The 18,956-nt window shown below is 41.8% G+C and overlaps 2 protein-coding genes across 5 annotated transcripts in view; both read right to left on the bottom strand.

Moving 5' to 3' along the window:
• Nucleotides 1-267: 267 nt before the first annotated feature.
• On the bottom strand, nt 268-12,501 carry lrp12 (low density lipoprotein receptor-related protein 12). Of its 3 annotated transcripts, XM_081612461.1 has the most exons (12): nt 12,027-12,500; nt 11,785-11,908; nt 9,904-9,981; nt 9,687-9,822; nt 8,317-8,519; nt 7,855-8,102; nt 7,263-7,412; nt 6,965-7,186; nt 6,246-6,512; nt 5,448-5,650; nt 5,237-5,369; nt 268-3,874 (listed from the first exon to the last, which is right to left on the bottom strand). In XM_081612461.1, exons 2-12 carry the CDS (start codon nt 11,837-11,839, stop codon nt 2,972-2,974), a joined length of 2,598 nt encoding a protein of 865 aa, XP_081468587.1. In that variant the 5' UTR covers nt 11,840-11,908; nt 12,027-12,500; the 3' UTR covers nt 268-2,971. The 3 variants fall into 3 exon arrangements, with proteins under 3 accessions (XP_081468587.1, XP_008420545.1, XP_008420544.1); XM_008422323.3 differs by having other exon boundaries at nt 9,904-9,960; nt 11,785-12,501; XM_008422322.3 differs by having other exon boundaries at nt 11,785-12,500.
• A 395-nt stretch (nt 12,502-12,896) lies between these two features.
• The window catches only part of ntaq1 (N-terminal glutamine amidase 1), a 31,415-nt gene continuing 25,355 nt past the window's right edge, over nt 12,897-18,956 (bottom strand). The window contains exons 6-9 of one of the 2 annotated variants that reach the window (XR_014089730.1): nt 16,030-16,174; nt 14,116-14,189; nt 13,742-14,042; nt 12,897-13,623 (exon numbers count right to left, since the gene is read on the bottom strand). The gene's annotated coding sequence lies outside the window, so the exon portion shown is untranslated. The remainder of the gene's footprint in view (nt 13,624-13,741; nt 14,043-14,115; nt 14,190-16,029; nt 16,175-18,956) is intronic. The other variant, XR_014089729.1, reaches the window with a different exon arrangement.

Genomic DNA, 18,956 nt, shown 5'->3' with positions numbered 1-18,956 from the left:
AAACTATAAAACATGGGAGAAAAAAATACAGAAGACGTTACATTTTACAGTTTTTAAAATCAAAATTAGTTTTTAGAGCGTAATCTGAAACTTATCTTAATCTTAATTTGAATGAAACGTTCAACAATGATCCAATAACAGAACTGCTGAAAGACCTGCTAATTTAGACATCAAATGAAAACTAATTCAGGAGGTAATTTCTGTTTGCCATAACTGGAGTGGATTTGGTGAAAATGAAGTGAAAGAAGATTAAATCTCTCGAGTCAATTCACTTGATGTGAACCTTTAATCCTTAGTGCAGTTTACCAGGTTTTAGTTTTACAGACTCAAAGAAAAACACCAAACAAATTGGATCATGCAAGTCAGAAAAAACAGCTCCACAACAACAACAACTTAACACAATAATAATAACCATAGTAATATTAATAATAATAATAATAAATATACACAATCACACAAGGTCAGCCAAGTACCAAAACAGTAACGAGGATCAGAAATACAGACGCTTGAATGGCTTCAGTTTGGGTCGGGAAAAGAGGAGCCACAAACTAAAAACACCACGTTTATAATGCAGATGTGATCGGTGCTGCGTTCCGTTCCAGTTGTGGTTCTTCTTGGACTTTTTGGTCTCATTTCTTCTTAGAAACTGTCAGAAGTGAATGAGAAGAAAAACCCAACAACTGGAGCGGACGAGACAAATTTTCCAATCCAGAACAAAGCGGCATGAAGGACGGAAAAAAAACTTTCAAGACCGCGATGAGGATCACATGACCTGGATCTCAAAGTGAGGATTTAGTTTAGAAATATTCAACTAAAGGTTAATAAAATGACATTGTGCTTTATATTCAGTAATATGATCAAACTTTGTCCCAATGTCTTAACAGCTGACGGCTAATATCAGCATAAAATCAACATTAAGATGTTTATATTGGCCACAGGGAAATAAAACTTAAAATAAACTCGGGCTGCTAGCAGGCCTCTTTGGAAACCTCCACTGGTCACATGATCCTCATCGTTTCGCTTAAACAGACTCAACCAGCAGCCTTAGAAATGGAGGGACCTTTGAAACTTTTCCATTTGATCAGGAGTTCCCACAAATCACCCTGTCGTATGGTTTCCTTATCAAACAATTCCGTTCTTGCCAACGGAGAGCCATCAGTCTGTTCAGTCAGGGATCGACGGTACGACGATCTTAGCGGTACGTCGGTTTACTGTCGTACCGCTAAGCAGAACATTTGCCTGAGATGAATAACAACAGAACATGGGGGCTTTGGGTCATTTTGCCTCTTTGCCGACAACCTCTTAGTCTCTACTTGCCTCCATTTTGTATCTGTAAACAATAAAATGCGTACCTATATCCTTAAGCCAAGGCGTACCAGTTTACTTTTTGCTACAGTTAAATATTCTCATGAAATTCTGTTATAAATGGTGAGAAGAAAAGCCCAAATCTCACCCAGAATTTCTTAATATAATTCTAAGTGACCTATTGCTGGTAGATGTTGTTGGGAGTCTTATGACCACATTTCCTTGTGTCTAACGGTTTTAGCATCACCTTCTCATACAAAAAAAAAAAAAAATCTGTTAAAACGGTAACATAACAGCGAAGTGGCGAAATGGCTAGTGGCTGAACGCATGGTTGTCAGGCGGTAAACAAACAGCAGAGGAACCACAAACCGTTTAGTTTTTTTGGTCGTACCAATAGGAAACAGTGACATCACACCCAAGACTCTGATTGATACATTTATCTGTAACCTTTAATCCAGCTAGCATGCTAACAAACCGTGAAAGAAATTAGACAGAAGCTCTAGTCCAGTCTGACGTGCTAGCACTGTATGCTAGTTAGCCATTTGAAGTGAAAGATCTGGGTGGCATTTATAGCATTAGCTCGCTTGTTAGAAATGAGTTAACTTGTTACTCTGTGTTAGCATGTTAAGTCTCAGGTTTAGTGAGTTAGCTTGGTACAGTTTTACAGAAAAATAATGGCAGTCCTGAAGCTAGCGTGTTTATAATGTTACCTGGATGTTGGCATGTTAGCAGATCAGTTAGCATGTTAGCTAATGTATGAGAAGACGAAGCGCCATTTGCCTGCGAGAGGAAACAAGATCATGTGGGATTTTGGTAATTTTGCCTCTTTGCCGACGTCCAGTTAGTCTCTTCTTACTTTCATTTAGTACCTGTGAACAAGAACATTTGTTCCACCTATATATGTGAGTATTTTCATAAAATTCTGAGATTAATAGTGAGAAGAAAAGCCCAAATCTGACCCAGAATTTAATAATATAGCATAGTATAAGGGATGTATGACGCAAAGTTGTTAGCAGTGTTATGTGATCAAACCAAAGGAATGCTAAGTGATCTATTGCTGGTAGATATTATTGATTGGAGTGTTGTGTCTAACAGTAAACAGCACTGTTTCATACTCAAAGAAATTTGAGTAACAAAACAGCGAAGTGGCGAAATGGCGGCCGAACATGTGGGGTTAGCAGGCGGTAAACAAACAGCAGAAGAACCACAAAACTTTTAGTTTTTTTGCTCGTACCAATAGGAGCCAGTGACATCACACCCAAGTGTCTGTTTGGTACATTTATCTTTAACCTTTAATCCAGCTAGCATGCTAACAAACTGAAAAAGAAATTAATTAGTAGCTTTAGCCCAGTGTGACATGTTAGCATTGTTAGCTAGCTATTTGAAGTGAAGCTTCTGGGTGGCATTTATAGCTTGTTAGAAATGAAGAGTTAATTCATTTTAGCATGAGTTAGCGTGTTTAGCGAGTTAGCATGGTGCATCTTCAGTCTAAAAGAATGGCAGCCCTAAAGTTAGCGTGTTAGCTAGCAGAAGAGTAAATTTAAGAGATGTGTTAGTAATGTTACTTGGAAGTTGGCATGTTGTCTTGTTAGCGAATCAGTTAGCATGGTAGCCAATGAATGAGGAAACGCTGGACAGTTAGCATGTTAGCTGGCAGGCTAGCCTGCTAGCAGAGCAGCAGCAGCTCGTCGTCGCTGCTCTCCGTCTTGCCCGTGGCCTCCAGGCAGGCGTCGGGGATCTGAGCGGTGTGGACCATCCCGCAGTGTTCACAGGTGCCGTCCCGCCCCCCCCGGCCGCTGGCGCCGCGGTGATGATGGTGGACCGGGCCGGCGGCGCAGGATGGGTGCGGCTCCAGCAGAGGCTGCCGTATGTCGCTAAGTGATGAAGAGGAGGAGGATGAAGAGTCCGAGTCAGAGACAGGAATGAGGAGCTCAACGTCTTCCTCTTCCTCTCTGCTTCCCCGTCGCTCAGCAGCCTCAGGGCCGTTTCTTCCCGCCTCCAGCTGGCGCAGTGGGCTTTGATTGGTCCACGGCTGGTTCTGCTGATTCTGGTTAGTTCTGGTCAGATTCCTGGCGAGGCGGTGCAGGTTCTGGGCCAGGCGCTGCAGGGCGGTGGACGAAGGAGGCTGGGGCTCGGAAACCTCCGGATCAGAGCTGGACGTCACCACGGTAACCGGGCTGGACGGGGGCGGGGTTTCTCTGGGCCGGTCGCGGCTCGGCGTCGAGGCCACCGACACGACGGCCTCCACGGCGGAGGGAGGCGGGGTTTTGTTAGGCAGCGCGGCGACGGGCCCGCCCACGGCGCCGACCCCTCGCCCTCTCTCGCCCTCCGTGTCGGTGTCGTCGGAGTCGGGAGACAGCAGGTCCGAGCCGGAGCTCCCAGTGCTCCCAGTGCCGGAGCTGTCCTCCAGGTCAGCAGAAACCAGAGCCAGAGAACCGGAGCGGCGAGATCGGGAGAAGGTGAAGAGTCTGCGCCACAGGTTGCGATGGCGGCCAGAGGAGGGAAGTCTGATGGAGGTGAAGCCGAGCTGAGAGCGCACAGCCTGGCGGAGGTTCTCCAGAACCGACGCCTGAGGAAGAACGGACCGGAGAAAACCTTCAACAGACGGGTCCATTTAAAAACACACAGCTGAGCAACAAGATTATTTCACTAAAGGAGACGGGATGCAGACAGGACATTTTTAAAAATGAATATATTTCAGTGCAGTTTATGGAGTTGTTCTTTCAGCAAATGGATTTTTAAAAAATGATTAATCGTTTGCTAAATTAGTTGACGATCGATTAATCACTAGTAATGTGATTAATCGTTTCAGTCCTTAGAAAACATTTGATTCCTCCAAAAATAATAGTTTGCCATTAGTTTTTCATTTGTCTCTGTAAATGCTTTACAGTTTACAGAAGATCTTCTGAGATTTTTTAATTTCATAATTATAACTTTGAAAGTAAAAAATATGATTAATTCTCTCAATTATGATTTAAGACTCAAAATCATATCAGCGTTCACATTTCTGAAGTATTTCTTCAAAAGAGCTAAATGAACCAATGATCAGGTGAATATTTAAAAGTTGAATTGGTGAATGTTGAACAACCTAAATAACAGATAAATATGAGTTAAATATATTATTTGTTTATTTAATAATTTAACAGCAAATATGGTTTTTGAATTAAAAATGTTTTTATTGTCATTTTGTCAATAGGTTTTGATTACTGTATTTTCCGCACTGTAAGGCGCATAAAATAGACGCTTCAGTTTGGGTTGCCAATTTGTTCCGTACTCTATTATTACACATCTACATTGTAAAGAATTGGTCTCCGAGTACTTTATATAGTAGCTGCCCCAGTCATTGTTTCACTCAGTGTTGGTGTTGTGATATTGTGCCCAACTGCTTTCTGGGTAACACAGACCAACCGACACGCTGCCGCCACAGCCTCTGCCTCTCTTCCCCCCCTGGCTTTAAATGTATTATCAAACTTTATTAACAAACCAACGTTCTGACAACTATCCCAGCATGCACCGCGCATTTCTTCTTCTGCTGGGGGAAAATTAAGTCGGCGGCTGCTTAACGTAGTTGCTCGACCTGTTGTGGCTCAATATTGGTCCATATTTAAGGAGCACCGGATTATAAGGCGCACTGTCGGCTTTTGAGGAAATTGAAGGTTTTTAGGTGCCTTATAGTGCGGAAAATACGAAAAATGATGAACAAACTACAGATTACAATCAGTTTTTTACTTTTATTTCTTAGAGCACAAGAGGCCATGCAGATATTCAATAGTCAGAATAAAGACATTATGTGAGAGTTTAACTCTATAATAAAGTTTTTGTTGGATTCCTGACAAACTTTCAGTTCTGATGATTTTCTGTTTCCGTATTGATGCAGAAACAGGAGCAGTGAAAACGTATCCAGTGAGCTGAACGATGTGGAATCATGTACCTGGTTGCCAGAGCAGACAGGGAAATCCTCCACCGGGGGGATCAGGCCCTGGGCGATCAGCTGGCCGTAGGAGGGCGGAGCCTCCCTCCTCAGCAGCTCCGCCTCCACCCTGGACAGCTGCGTCTCGAACGACCTGCGGCAACCACACAGATTTTATCCCCCTCACCAGTCGCCCGGCAGAGATCCGACAGCCTGCGGCGCGGAGCCTCACCTGCGCTCAAACATGCGCAGCGAGTAGAGCTTGCAGGTGCAGCCGAGGGCGATGACCAGCAGCAGGCCGCAGATCAGGCTGCCGATGACGGCGGCGGTGATGACTCTGGTGGGGACGATGATGGGGCAGCTCTCCTCGTCGCTGCCGTCGCCGCAGTCGTCCTGCGCGTCGCAAACCCACGACTCGAACACGCAGCGGTTGTTCTGGAAGTTACAGAACCAGATTAGCTCTACAGAACCAGAAGGGTTTTTAAACCGTATTAAACTCTGAGGCTGCAACCAATAATTACATCAGTAGTAAATTATTCTGGCAACAAATCTGAAATCAACAAATCTGATTTTAAATGACAAATCTGAAGATTTTTCATTTAAATCACTTTTTTATCCAGTTTTGGAAATGCATTAATAATACAGCAGATATAAAATGAATTTGAACTAAATGAAGCTGAAAACTCTACTGAGGAGATTTGGATGAAACACGTTATATATATATATATATATATACACACGTACAGTTTTGTGGTAATTGCTGCTCTGAATATGTTGTTTTTGTCCCGTTTACTCCAGAAAACATTTAAATCATCACTAAATTAACTGACGATTATTTCAATAACTGATCAATGCGATTAATTGATTTAGCCCGATGCAAAAAACAATGTCTCTTCACCATATTCAATCAAATCAAAGTTTATTTTTACAGCATAACAACCAAAAAGCTTCACAACAATCAGATAAACGACGAAACAAAGACGATTAGAAAGTTTACATGATTCCACATGCAGTCGGCTGATCGTCTCACCTTGCAGTGGAAGTTTCCAGGTTGGCAGAAGAAGCAGTTCTTTTCGTCCGACCCGTTGGGACAGCGGTTCTGGTAGTTGCAGCGGTCGGAGCGCGGGTAGCAGGCTCCGTTCCTGGAGCAGGGGAACTCGTCCTCCTGGCAGGACGAGCAGTTCAGCTCGTCCCGGCCGTTCGGACAGTGCCAGTAGCCGTCGCAGCGCTGCTGCTCCGTGTAGCAGCCCCAGTTCCCCCCGCAGGGAACCTCCCAGGGCAGGCAGAACCCGTCCACCTGCAGCAGAACAGAACCGGCTCAGACATCTCAGACAACAGGAGAGCTTAGAAATAAAAATGTGCAAAGTTTTTTATACCAGATCCAATTTAATTACCGGACATTTCTACTAAAAACTGGATGATAAAAATCTTCAGTTTGGTGTTTTGGTCTCAATTTGTGCTTTTTTTCTTTTTTTTGAAGAATTGATTTAATTTGTCGTTTCTGTTTTTTGTTTGTTGATTTTGCACATTTAAAATGTTTTCCACTTCCAGAGTTAAATGTTCATCAGGAGTTTATTTTTCTTTGAGAATGTCTTCTGTCATCGTCACCATTATTTCACTTGAAAATGGTTTCAAAACAACAACATTATTGATTATCGCAATAAATTCTGGGACAATTTATGGTCCAGGAAGTTTGCGATCGTGACGGGAATCGGAGTGAAAATCGTTCAGAGCCGAGTCTGGACCGACCTGGTAGGTGACGTTGAAGCCTCTGGCGGCGTTGATCTTGTCAGCGTAGAAGTGAACTCTGAGCTGACCGGAGGAGGAAACCACGGCGACGGGCGCTCTGGAGTCGAACGCCGTCAGCACCCGGAGGAGGCGGCGAGGGTTCTCCTCCAGTCCGTCGTAGACCTTGACGTAGTCGCCGTATCCGGTCCCGTCCAGCTTGAAGTCGGTGAACCTGAGGATGACCTGCAGGAGGAAGAGCAGGACGATCACCCAGGTTCTTCTTCAGATTTCTGTCTGAGCCCAGGGGGTCAGAGGTCACCTTCCGGTGGTCGCCGGTGTCAATCATCCAGGTGCAGTTGCTTCCTGGAGGGTAAAAGTCGGGGTAGTTCGGGGAGCTGAAGGAGCCGTAGAAGTTCCTCAGCCACTCGCCGCAGGTGGGAACGTCGCAGTCGATCTCATCGCCGAGATCCTGAGGACAGAAACACAAACTTAATCAGAAACGGTTTTAATTAGGACGGAAAACTGCTGAGCGATGGAGAAAAAACTGAATTCATCTGTTGTGTCTCAAATCTTTTAGCCTTAAGTTTCAAATCTCCGCCTGAATATTTTTGCTTATTTTAACTGGACCCGGTTCTTTAAATGTCCTGTAAATATTTTAGCCCATTTCTCCGTAACAACTGGAACTTTCAGTATCTAGCAGTTATTTTCACAAGACTGGACCCTCAGATTCACTTCCTGCTCCGGCGGCAGTGAAAACCGAATCGTCTCCCTTTCAGACCGTTGGGAGTTTTTGTGTGGTGGAATTACGTCTCTGCTAATTTAGCTGGATCGTTGGCGCTACGTTGGGTCCAGCCGGGTTCATGAAGCCCATCGGTTCTGTTGGCGTCGCCTGCTCTGAACCGGGCTCTCACCTGGCAGTCGATGCTGCCGTCGCAGCGCAGGCTGTGGGGCAGGCAGGTGTAGATCCGGGTGTACCGGGACAGGCAGGGGAACTGGTTCAGGTTGCAGGGCTGGAAGGAAAACGGCGAGTCCACACACAGCTCTTCGTCCGAGTTATCCCCGCACTCGTCCATGGAGTTGCAGCGCCACCAGTCCGGGATGCACTTCCCGTTGGAGCAGTGGAACTGGTCCACGTCGCAGCTGGACGCCTCCGGTTTACCTGCAACAACATCCCCGATTAGCGGCAGCTGGAATCTCTCTGAGCCGCCCCGGCGTCTCCGTTTAGTCGGCGCTCTGAGGATTTAAATCTGAGACTAATCCAGAATTACATCACGGCTCTCTGAACAGCCGTTACGCAACAAACAGGACGACGCGCCAGAGATCACAGGATGACGGAGACGGGAAGGACCCAGAGCCGAGCGCGCCGTCCTCACCGGTGATGTAGGACAGCCGGAAGCCTTTCCCCGCCAGGCCGTCGTCGGAGTGGAAGTGGATCCAGACGTGATCCTGGGACAAGATGTACGGCGGCGGCAGGGAGGAGCCGCAGACCCGCAGGCCGTCCAGGCTCCTGTAGCTGCTGATGGACATCCAGTCTGAGGTGCAGCGATGAGAACCCTGCAGGTCAAAGTCTTGGAAACTGCAAAAGAATAAATAAAAATGTTCTTCATCCTGGGAAAGAACGACTGAAAAATACGGGAGAGGAAGAGGAGTTTTTAAATCAGAATTGATTTCGGATCTCAGAAGAAAAAGAGTCAGAAACTAAAGTCATAATTTAGAGAGAAAAAATAATAATTCTGTGAAAAAGTCAGAATAAAAAAAAGAAAAGAAAAAAAAATGTAAATTTGAGAGAAAAAAATCAGAATACTGAAAAAAGTCAATTTGAAAAAAAAAGAAAGAAAAAGGCGAGAAACACCGAGAGCATTAACTAGCAAACACACATTAACTATAAAACGTTTAAATGCAGGAGCTGATAAGTAAAAAAGGTTTGAAATGTTTCCTAAACTCTGCAACAGGCTGTAGTTGTCTGGTTTAACTTTAGGCCTGAACTTTGACCCCTGCACTGAAATAAACCCAGAGCACAGGGACAGCAGGCGACCACAGGAAGAGCCAAACCACATCATGAACCGAGCAGCAGGCCAAGATAAAGGCCAGTTTTCTAAAATAATCCCTCAACTATGCATCTAAAAACATTCAGGAAAACCAACTTTCCTTCTTTGGAGATAAATACGAGATTCACATCAGGAGTCTGAAAACGTTGTGAGCAAAGGATCCATTTTTTTTATCCTCAGAAAGAAAAAAACTCGCTTTGAGCTGCAACCTAAAAAGACAATTAATCACTGATAAATATAATTATTTACTTAGATTTTTCTTAGTTTATGGAAACATTTTCTTATTTGATGTTGATGTAAAAAAAGCAGAAACTTTCCAGTGACAAGAAAAATTCAAAAACAGACAAAACGACTGATTGGTGGCCGGCAGACACTCATCCACTTCAGCAAAGGAAAAATTATTAAAAAATCAGCCTCTGTCCTTTTCTGCTCTGCTTTTAGAGGCTTGGCTGACGGACCGGCCCACCGGGTCACGTCTGCTCGTTTACAGTCAACAATAGTCGCCCCACTGTCACAATCTCAGCAACTTTCTTGATATATTTAGCGACACTTCAGACATAAAAAGTATCAGTCAGAATCAGCAGGTCAGGCTTTGTAAAGATCGGTGGAGATCAAGCTCGATGCTGAAGAGCTGAAGGGTTTAAACCGATATTAACACCCAGAAACATGCCAGCTTGCGGCGCGGCGTTTGTCACCTGATGGTGATGGAGTCCCCGGGTCGGGCCCTGATGTTCCAGCTGCAGTTGAGCCTGGCCGGGTACTGGAAGGGCCAGCCGGGGCTGGTGATGACGCCGCTGGACGCCCGCAGGAGCTCGGCCACGTCGCCGCAGGCTGCACGGAGGGAAGAAGTTTCTGTTACAGCTTCACCGCAGGAACCGCTAAACACCGACAGCCGAGAGCCTCTGAACGCACCGTTAGAGAATCCAGACACGTAGACGTTGTCATTCCTCTGAGAAGAAGCAATGCATCCTGGGAGAAACGGGGGGAACACTGAACAGCACATTCATACGCATTAGGCTCATTCTGACGAACAAACAACAGATTCTTTTATAATAGTAATCAGTCAGAAATGCTGAAATGAAACGGCTTCATTTGAAAGAGCAATCTGTGTTTTCAAAGCAGAACTCCAAAATAACTAAAAATATAAACGTTTTATTAAATAAGTAAAGAAATATTTCCCACGATAAACGAGGCAGTCAGAAGAATAATAGTGCGATGAATAGCTTTAGGCTGACGATCTGATTATATCCCTGCAGGGCATCACTTTAATGCTTTTCCTGCAGAGGATTATGGGACGGCGTTCTCATTTCACTGGTAAACACTGGTCTAATGCAACAACAACAACAAGAGAGAGAAAAAGCACGGATTCAGCCTTTCTAAACGTTTAATGATCACCTGCTGAGCTGAATGTGGATCTGAACCTTTCAGTGCTGCACCTGCATGGTGAGGAGGGAGCTACGGTCGGCTCACTGAGCAGAAAGTTACATTTACTTTAGTTTTATTATAACCAAGAGCTCCGTTTTTAAAAATGACTGAGTAACTAATGAAAAACAGCAAAAACACGCAGATTTAGAGCATTTTGTTAAGCATTTTGATCAAATAAACGTGACAATAAAATTTTACATTTTATTTAAAAATTGTGCATGTGAAGTTAAAATCGGTTATCTATATTTAAAGATTGAGAAGCACCAGAAATCAGAGGTACCGATTTTTCAGTAAGTTATTCTTTTTTCTAATTAGCTAATAATTTTTTTGCCTCTTAAATTGTAAACTAGCAGCAGCGATGTTTCAAACTTTTTAAGATTTTTTATTTAAAATAATTTAAGGTGACAAATATACTTTGCTGCATAAATTTGAATTATTTTTACATTTTCTCCAATTTCTGTTTGATTAAAAGCAACTAATAACTAATTTATGACATATATTTCACCCTCAGATGAAAGAAATTGCACTGAGTTACATAAATTGAAATATCCCAATAATCTGCACATTTAAAAAAATAACTTTTATAGATTGTAGACAAAAAAATCTAATCAGATACAGAAAATAGTCATAAATCAGGAGGAAAAAACAGAAATTAGTATTTACCAGGAAAAGTCACATCTTTATTTGTCATAATGAGGCCTGTCGCAATAAGCAATAAATCAATCAATCATCATAAATTAAAACGAGCTCAATAATTTTCATATATAATTTGTCGCTTTTTTCTCTTTTCACCAAAAACTGGATGATAAAAATCTTCAGTTTGGAGTTTTAGTCTCAACTCGCCTTTTTTTTTAAGAGCAATTTTGTTCACAGAGACGTCATTATTCATTTGATCTGTTGTTTGTTTTGTTTATTTCTTTTGAATATTTAAAACGTCTTCCAGTTCCAGTGTTACTTGTTCACTGGAATTTAAAGTTTATTGATCTTTGAGAACAAAATGTTCCTGCATTTTTATGCCATAACCATTATATAACTTGGAAATATTATCGTTTGTTGGAATAACTACTGGGATCATTTATTGTTATTGTCAGAGACCTAACAAAAATCATCACATTAAATGAGCACTTACCAGAAATACGAAATATTTATACATTTTTAAGGATCTTTACAGTCTTAGATAATAAAAAACAAAACTAGAGGGGAGATTTTAATGTTTGTGGTGAGACGACACCATAAAAAATGAAGCAATTTAATCGTGCAATCTGCTTACAATAGAATAGAGATCAATATTTTGATTAATTTTACACTAATTCAGATTAAACAAATGCTTTCTGACCCATTTGAGCCCAGGAAGTGAGCTCTTCTTACCTGACAGGAGCAGCAGGTAGACGACCCTCTGCCTGCAGTCTGAACTGAGGGCCATAATAACCCTGGAGTCGGAACCAGCTGTTGGGCTTTTTCTGATCGATCTGATGCGATGATACCAAGGTCACTGAAGAGAACCCTGCATGTCAGCTTGACCACATTAAAAATAAAATAAAATAAAAAAACACCCGATAGACTCAACGCATTAAAATCTCCATAAAATCCTCCTAACGGCCGCAGCTGACCTGCGCCGCTGGAAACAAAGACATCCGAGCCCGTTAGCTTCAGCTAGCAGCGCTGCGGTTATTACTAGCTGGTTAAAGGATTCATAACGGGAATAAGCTCCGTTGGTTCAACACACCGACACATGTTGAGAGGAAATACGGTTATCTAACTGCAACACAAATATATATCCCCCCCTCACAGAGGAGAGCTGGCAGGCGGACTGTTGCTAATGAGCCTAACGGTGGAGAAAGTGGCCCAGCAGCCGAGACATGCTAACGGAGCTACATGGCCATCCAGCCCGTCCACCGTCAGGCAACCAGAACCCGAACCCAGCAACAGGCCGGCTGACCCGATAAGAGTTCAAAGAGCCGGGACTGAGGCCAGCAGAGCCGCCGTTACTCTGTTTATGGGTCCAAAAGCATTTTTACGGTTCCGGTTAGCTGTTAGCTTCGAGTCAGACTGAAGAGCGAGAGAGAGAGAGAGAGAGAGAGAGAGAGAGAGAGAGAGAGAGAGAGAGAAGCTCCGTCAGAGTGACATCACGATCCTTCTGTTTTCCCTTTTTCTTCCATTTTTATTTATTATTCTTTCTTTCCTTTACTTTTAATGTGTTTTTCTTTCTTTTACTTATACATTTTATTTTTGTTAGCTTTCTTTTCCCTTTTCTTTTAGTTTTCATTTTCACTCTTTTTTTAAACTTTATTTTCGTTCATTATTTCTTTTCCTGCCTTCTTTCTTATTCTTTTTCTTTTTTTCTTCTTTTGTCCATAAATCAGGATCATCATATCAAAAAACCCAAATAAAATCACGTAGCATTTTATGAAAAGTTCTGAAACACTTTTTAAGATAAAAAACAAAAATGCCATGTTTGTTTTCTCATCATGGGTTTTTTTTTATAAATCAAGAAAACACAGTTTTTCTCTTTTCTTTTTTTAGATAGATTTTTATTGTTATTTCACACACATCTACATCTGCCCCAGATTTTAAGCTGAATAAATCTTCATAACAGCACAACATTGTCCTTTTCCACAATAACAGCACATCTGTTGTCTGTTGCCGGGTCTCACTTTGTGAACAGCAGCTGGAGCTTTTCTCAGCTGTCCTATTGTTGCCTTGATTTCAGACTCAAACGCCTCTCAGGGCCTAAAACCTGCCCATCTGCTGTAAGCCCCCTCACCCACATGCCACAAAGAAAAGACTATTACTGAGGTCACATGAACATACCCAAGTATTTAAGGGGCTCAGATGTGATTATCTTCATTGTAGCACCACTGACAATCAGGTTTATTTTCAGGTTTTAAGTTACAAAATATGTATCAAGTTGTTTCCCTGTCACATTGTGTAAGATCTTAGCGGTTACGTTTTCCAATATGTTATTGCAAAAACTAAAACAATAGAAAACATGTAATTTGATTCCAACAGGAATTGACTGACAGCCACCAAACTGAAATAGGGATATGGGAAATGAAAGCAAAAAAAAAAAGAGCTTTATAACATATATAACTACAACTATAGATTATTTTTAACCAAACACCCAAAAAGTTACGTTGTGAATTTTGTGGTGAAGTTCCTTTCAAGCTGCAGCTGAACATTTAAGCACCTCTATAAATCTTGAAGAAGCTGCAGACGAACAAGGAGAAATATTAGCAAACAACCTTCAGTACGTGATTGGGTTGACATTCATAATTTTATCGTTTATATCAAGGCTAAAATGAAAATAATTTGCAATCATACTCACGTTTGCAAAGCCTTCCTCTTGAATGGTCTTCCTAAGATCTCGCCTCCATTCTCCTGTTTTTTCCCCACATTTGTTTTCCGTGACTCATTTCAATTCCGGTTACTGCGCTCAGGAAATCAGAAGCGCAGTTGTCATCCACACGAAAGATTTCTTCCAAGTCCTTCTTGACGTCGCGCTCCAACACCAAAGTGTCTGCTGTGTGCATGATCTCTTCCTCCAGCTGCTCCCGGAAAAACTTTGGAATGATGAAGCTGCAGAAGACCTCTTGTCGAATTTCCAGGAGTCTCTCCAGCACATCTATCTACGAAGAAACACCATCATTTTCCTTTTTATATTCCAACACACAAGAACAAAGTGTAAAATGAAAACTCAACTGTGTAAAATACATTTTTATTCATCCTCTGCAGCTCCAACACTCTCTTCCTCCTCATCTCCCTGCAATTCTTCACTGCCAGGAAAGACACCAAGACTAACATGAATATAACTATGGAGGACTTTTTCTGCCATAACCTCAGAACACACATTTTCAGTCTGATGAAAGGATGTCATGTCTTTTGTTCTCAAAACTTGTAATACTTTTGCTTACATTTTAATTTTTAAAGCTTAATATTGTTCTTCTCAAAACTTGTGACGTTTGTACTCAAAACATCTCAGACTTAAGCCCTTTTTGCACTCCAGGGTCCGGCCTGGCCCAGCTCGGTTCGACCCAGTCCCATTGGTGCTATGGCCCTGATCGTTTTGCATTAAGCAGGATGCGTCACGTAAATCGACCTGTTGCTAAAGCTACCGAGGCGATCTCCTCAGCTTTACATTTAAAGAAAAAAAAAATCTCATCTGAATGTAGTCTGTGCTGGACTCAGACAGCTGAACTATGAACTACCGCTGCGTCAGGCGGGATTTCCCGGCTGGAGTGATGCCAGATGCTGAAATCCCCTCGTTTACAGCCTAGATGACTTCTGATCAGTTCAATTGGAGAAATGTTACTTACATTTACCATTAAAATCTTAGGTGAAGAGGCGATTATAATCCCAGTGTAGGGTAAGAATATGATGGGAATTTATTGATGCAGCATATTGAAATGACAGCCATCGAGAAAGTCTAGTGCTCCTCTCATCCAGAGATCTGGCCTTTGTCCTGCACCCACAGCCAATGAACCAATCAACAGTTAACTCCAAACCGGCCTGGTCTGGACAGCCCGATTGGAACCGCAGCTCTCTGGGTTCCAGGGAGCCGGGCGGAACTGGGCTGGAAGTGCTAATGCAAAAACGGGTCAACCCAGGCCAACTGTGCAGTGCGAAAGGGAAGACTCTGCTCACTTTTGGAACTGCCTTTTGGCAGAGCTGCCTGGCAACCTCTCATCCAATAGAATGAAAGTATTGTACTGGGTGCTTTTGTTTCCTTCTAGCGGGTGTGCCTGTGTGGCTACTATCAATTGTAGCGACCTGCGCCACCCACTCTATGTACGGAGTTGGCTGGGAGAACAAAATCCTGCCAACGATTTTGTTCATCCACCAGCAGCACACTGCTGGTGGATGATTAGTGTACTATGGAGCAGAAAGCTGATGTCGTTGTTTCCCCCTACATCCAGTGGGAGCAGAGAGTTCGAGCAGAGACTTAAGTGTGAGCGCGAGGAGAAGTTTTGAGAAGAAAGATATGAAATCCTGCTTTCAGATTGAAAATGTGCGCTCTTGGATTATAGGAGAAAAAGTCCCCCATATATAACAGGATGTTTAAGATTTTAGAGCACTTCGAAAGGCCTTGATGATGATGTTTCCAGCCATCTTACTTTTGTTAACAGACTCTGAATATCTGAATAAATTAGAACGTCATTAAAAAAACATTTTATTTCAGTAATTCAATTTAAAAAGCGAACCTCACATAGATTTAATAAAGACAATACAAACAAAATATTGGCACAAAACTGCATGGATGTGTGGAAGAATTAAATATTAAGCATGCACAATACATATATACATAAATATATTACATAGATACAAACATATTTTAAGCCCATATAGTTTTAAACCTAAGATTGCTAACTACTTTTAGCTGTACTGGACCTCAGTCAGTAAGAAAAACCCCGACTGATAAGATTTATTTGTAATTTGCTACACTAATGTGTCAATTTTTGCATGTTAGGGTTGTGCTGTTACTCTTAAAAATGATCCTGAAGCTTTTAATTTATATAAAAACCTTACAGTTGTAAATAAATATGTTTACAAATGTGCACTGCAGAGGTATATGTTTCTATGTAAATACCCTGAATTGCATTTCTCCTGTGTCCTTACCCATGTTCTCATATGCTGAAGTTAATCCTGTATAAGCACCAATAGCAGCGCCTGCTATGAGGAGACCTGTGCTCCAGCCTCCTCCTCCTGCTCCGCCATCTTGGTTAGAGTTGCGGTTGGCAAGCCAGCGTTCGCTGAAGCGACACTATAATCCAACGGATAGCAAAGAACGGAAATGATCGCCTTGTGTGAGCAAAACAATTAGCAAGTGATAATATTTACATCAAACAAAATGGATGCCTTTTCACCGACACATTTCCGTAGACGTATAAATGTGTTGTTCAGTCTTTCAGCTTCTATGCTTGATCAATAATATAAAACTAATAACGTTTGCTTTTTTTCTGTTGAGTTATCTGCTTGTTGAATTGACACTTTAAGATTATCATTGAGTATTTATTGGTGGTAATTACTTTTAATATGAATATGTCTAAATTATGCAGAACAAGATTCACTTCACTTTAATGTCCAGTTTAATTTTAGCACTTAAATATTTCTATGTTCTCACATCAGATATAAGGTTTCCAAAAATAATCCAAGTTTAGAGTAAAAACATTTTAGACCCAAATTAATCAGTCTCTTAAAAATGTTTTCAGATTATGATACAAAAGCTATGTGATAGCTAAAAGCTATTAATAGGTGGATCATAGTTCACCTTCTAACTAAGTACGTTGTAACGAAAATTGCTTACTTTAACTGGATGTTGCTCTACAATGTCTATAGCTGATCACCGTCTGTTGTTTCTTGTAAAGTTAAGACTAAACACACTCTAAAGTATTATAAGCCACTCCTCAGTTACAAAACAAATACCAGTGATAATGCGCATGCGCACATCGATGTTACGTGTCTTATAAATCCGTCATACCTGTAGAAGTTTCATTTTGTGTCTTTTATTTCTCTGAGGTTTACGGTACTGCGACAGACTGGCGACCTGTCCAGGGTGTATCCCGCCTCTCGCCCGGAACGTTAGCTGGAGATGGGCACAGTGGCGGAGCCAGAGGGAGGGCCAGGGGGCCAGTGCCCCCCTGTCATCTGATTGCCCCCCCCCCCCCCCCAGTTGCCCCCCTGATGATTGACATGTAACAGCACCAGGTTATTCCTGTACATTATTTGGAATCATTCTAAGCCAACCTAATATCTAAAGAAGAAAAACAATAATAAATATATGAAAAGAAAATGTATAAAACTTTATAAAAGTCCATGTAATGACATAAATAAATAGATTTTATCAGGCGCGATACCAGCCTTCTTTATACTCATAAAAACAAGCTGAAATTCTTCTCCTGGGTGTTTCAGTTATGCTGCGCTGTGGTGAAACTCAAAGGCTAAAGCACTTCATACCTGGTGGTGATGGTAAAACACCAATAAGTTATTTATTGATCCTCTGCAAAAAGAGAAAAAACCGAAGAGGGACCGACAATGTTCGTAGTTTGGAGCAGAGGTGGCGCTGGAGTTTTTTTGTTGTCCGTCAAAGAAAAAAATCATTTTTTATTTCCAATTTGTAGTCATCCAACGAAACATTTAGTAATATATATATATATATATATATATATATATATATATATATATATATGTTTTTCAGCCAACGAGTTCTAGATTCAGAGATTCAGAAGCTGAGATTGAGTCCAAAATCCGGTGAGATTCATTAGTGCTGCAGTGAACTTAAGTGTTCACTTAAGTGTTTACGTGTTCCCTTTATTTTTTGAGCAGTGTATATATATATATATATATAGTTTCTTTGTGTGCTTTGGAGTTTCTGTGCTTATTAATTTTTTTGCGTAGCAATAAAAGCTGGGTAGCTCTTGAATTGCTACAAAATAAAGTTGTTTCCTCCTTCAGCCCACTGGCTGCAATGTTGACACCTTGAGATGCCATGAGACTTAAACTCTGAATATCATGGCATGGAGTGCATCCCAGTTTTCCATGTCTGGCATATAACCATTAATTTTAGCTTTTAAACTGGTTCTATTGATCCTGTGTCCAGACAGAGGGATAATCAGTAGCCTCGCATCATGACCTGTTTGTTTTGAAGATCCTGCAGCTTCCACTTCTCTTCCTAACATGGCGCCTCCTCACCCTGACTCTCAGACTGACAGGTGGAACCACAGAGCTCTGTTAGGTTAAAAGCTCATCTTCTGAAGTTGGGATATTTTTCCTCCAACAGGTTCCAGAGGAATCACCTCAAACCAGATGTTGGACTGGATTTTATTTCAATGTCAATAGTGAATGTTAGAGCCTCATTTTCAACAGTTTAATTATAAACGTTGAAAAAGGTTATAATTTTGGAGAAAGTCTAAACATCAAGATTTCCACTAAATAAGAGGCAAAAAAAATTGTTAAAGGAAAAGCCTCTCAGGCCCGACAGCAACAAACTATTTTTTTATATTAGACAATTCATTTAATTTCACATAATTATCGCGGTAGATGACATTTGTTTGTTAAATACTTAATGAAACATTTACCGTGTTTGTTTGTTGTAAATGACTATACTAACAAAGAACGAGATAATTAGTCCAAAGTTTGTCGTTTATTGAACGTTCAGAAATTACAGCGGCTGTGATGCGCCACAGCAAAGGTAAAGAAAGGTAAAACAACCCGAACAGATGATCAACCCAAAACCACTCGCACCCTTTTATTCTCCGTCTCTCTCTGTCATTTAAGCACACCCGTTGCCATGGCAACCTCCTGCACTCCACAAACCGATCTGAGATTACTTTAAAAACATAACATTCAGTCCGATGCGATATTAGGTTTGCAGGCTTGATATTTATTTTGCGACTATTAATAAGCGCTCCCTGGGGTGTGCTGTGGTGGCAGAGGGGTTAAGCACAACCCACATATGGAGGCCTTAGTCCTCGACGCAGCTGTGGTAGGTTCGATTAATGGCCTTGGCGACCCTTCATGCATGTTTTCCCCCTCTCTCATTACCC

This window comes from Poecilia reticulata, chromosome 11 (assembly GCF_904066995.2).
Source record: "Poecilia reticulata chromosome 11, P_reticulata-male-v2, whole genome shotgun sequence".
Lineage (NCBI taxonomy): Eukaryota > Metazoa > Chordata > Actinopteri > Cyprinodontiformes > Poeciliidae > Poecilia > Poecilia reticulata.
Note: the sequence above shows the minus strand (reverse complement) of the source record. Positions and strands in the feature narration are given on the sequence as shown.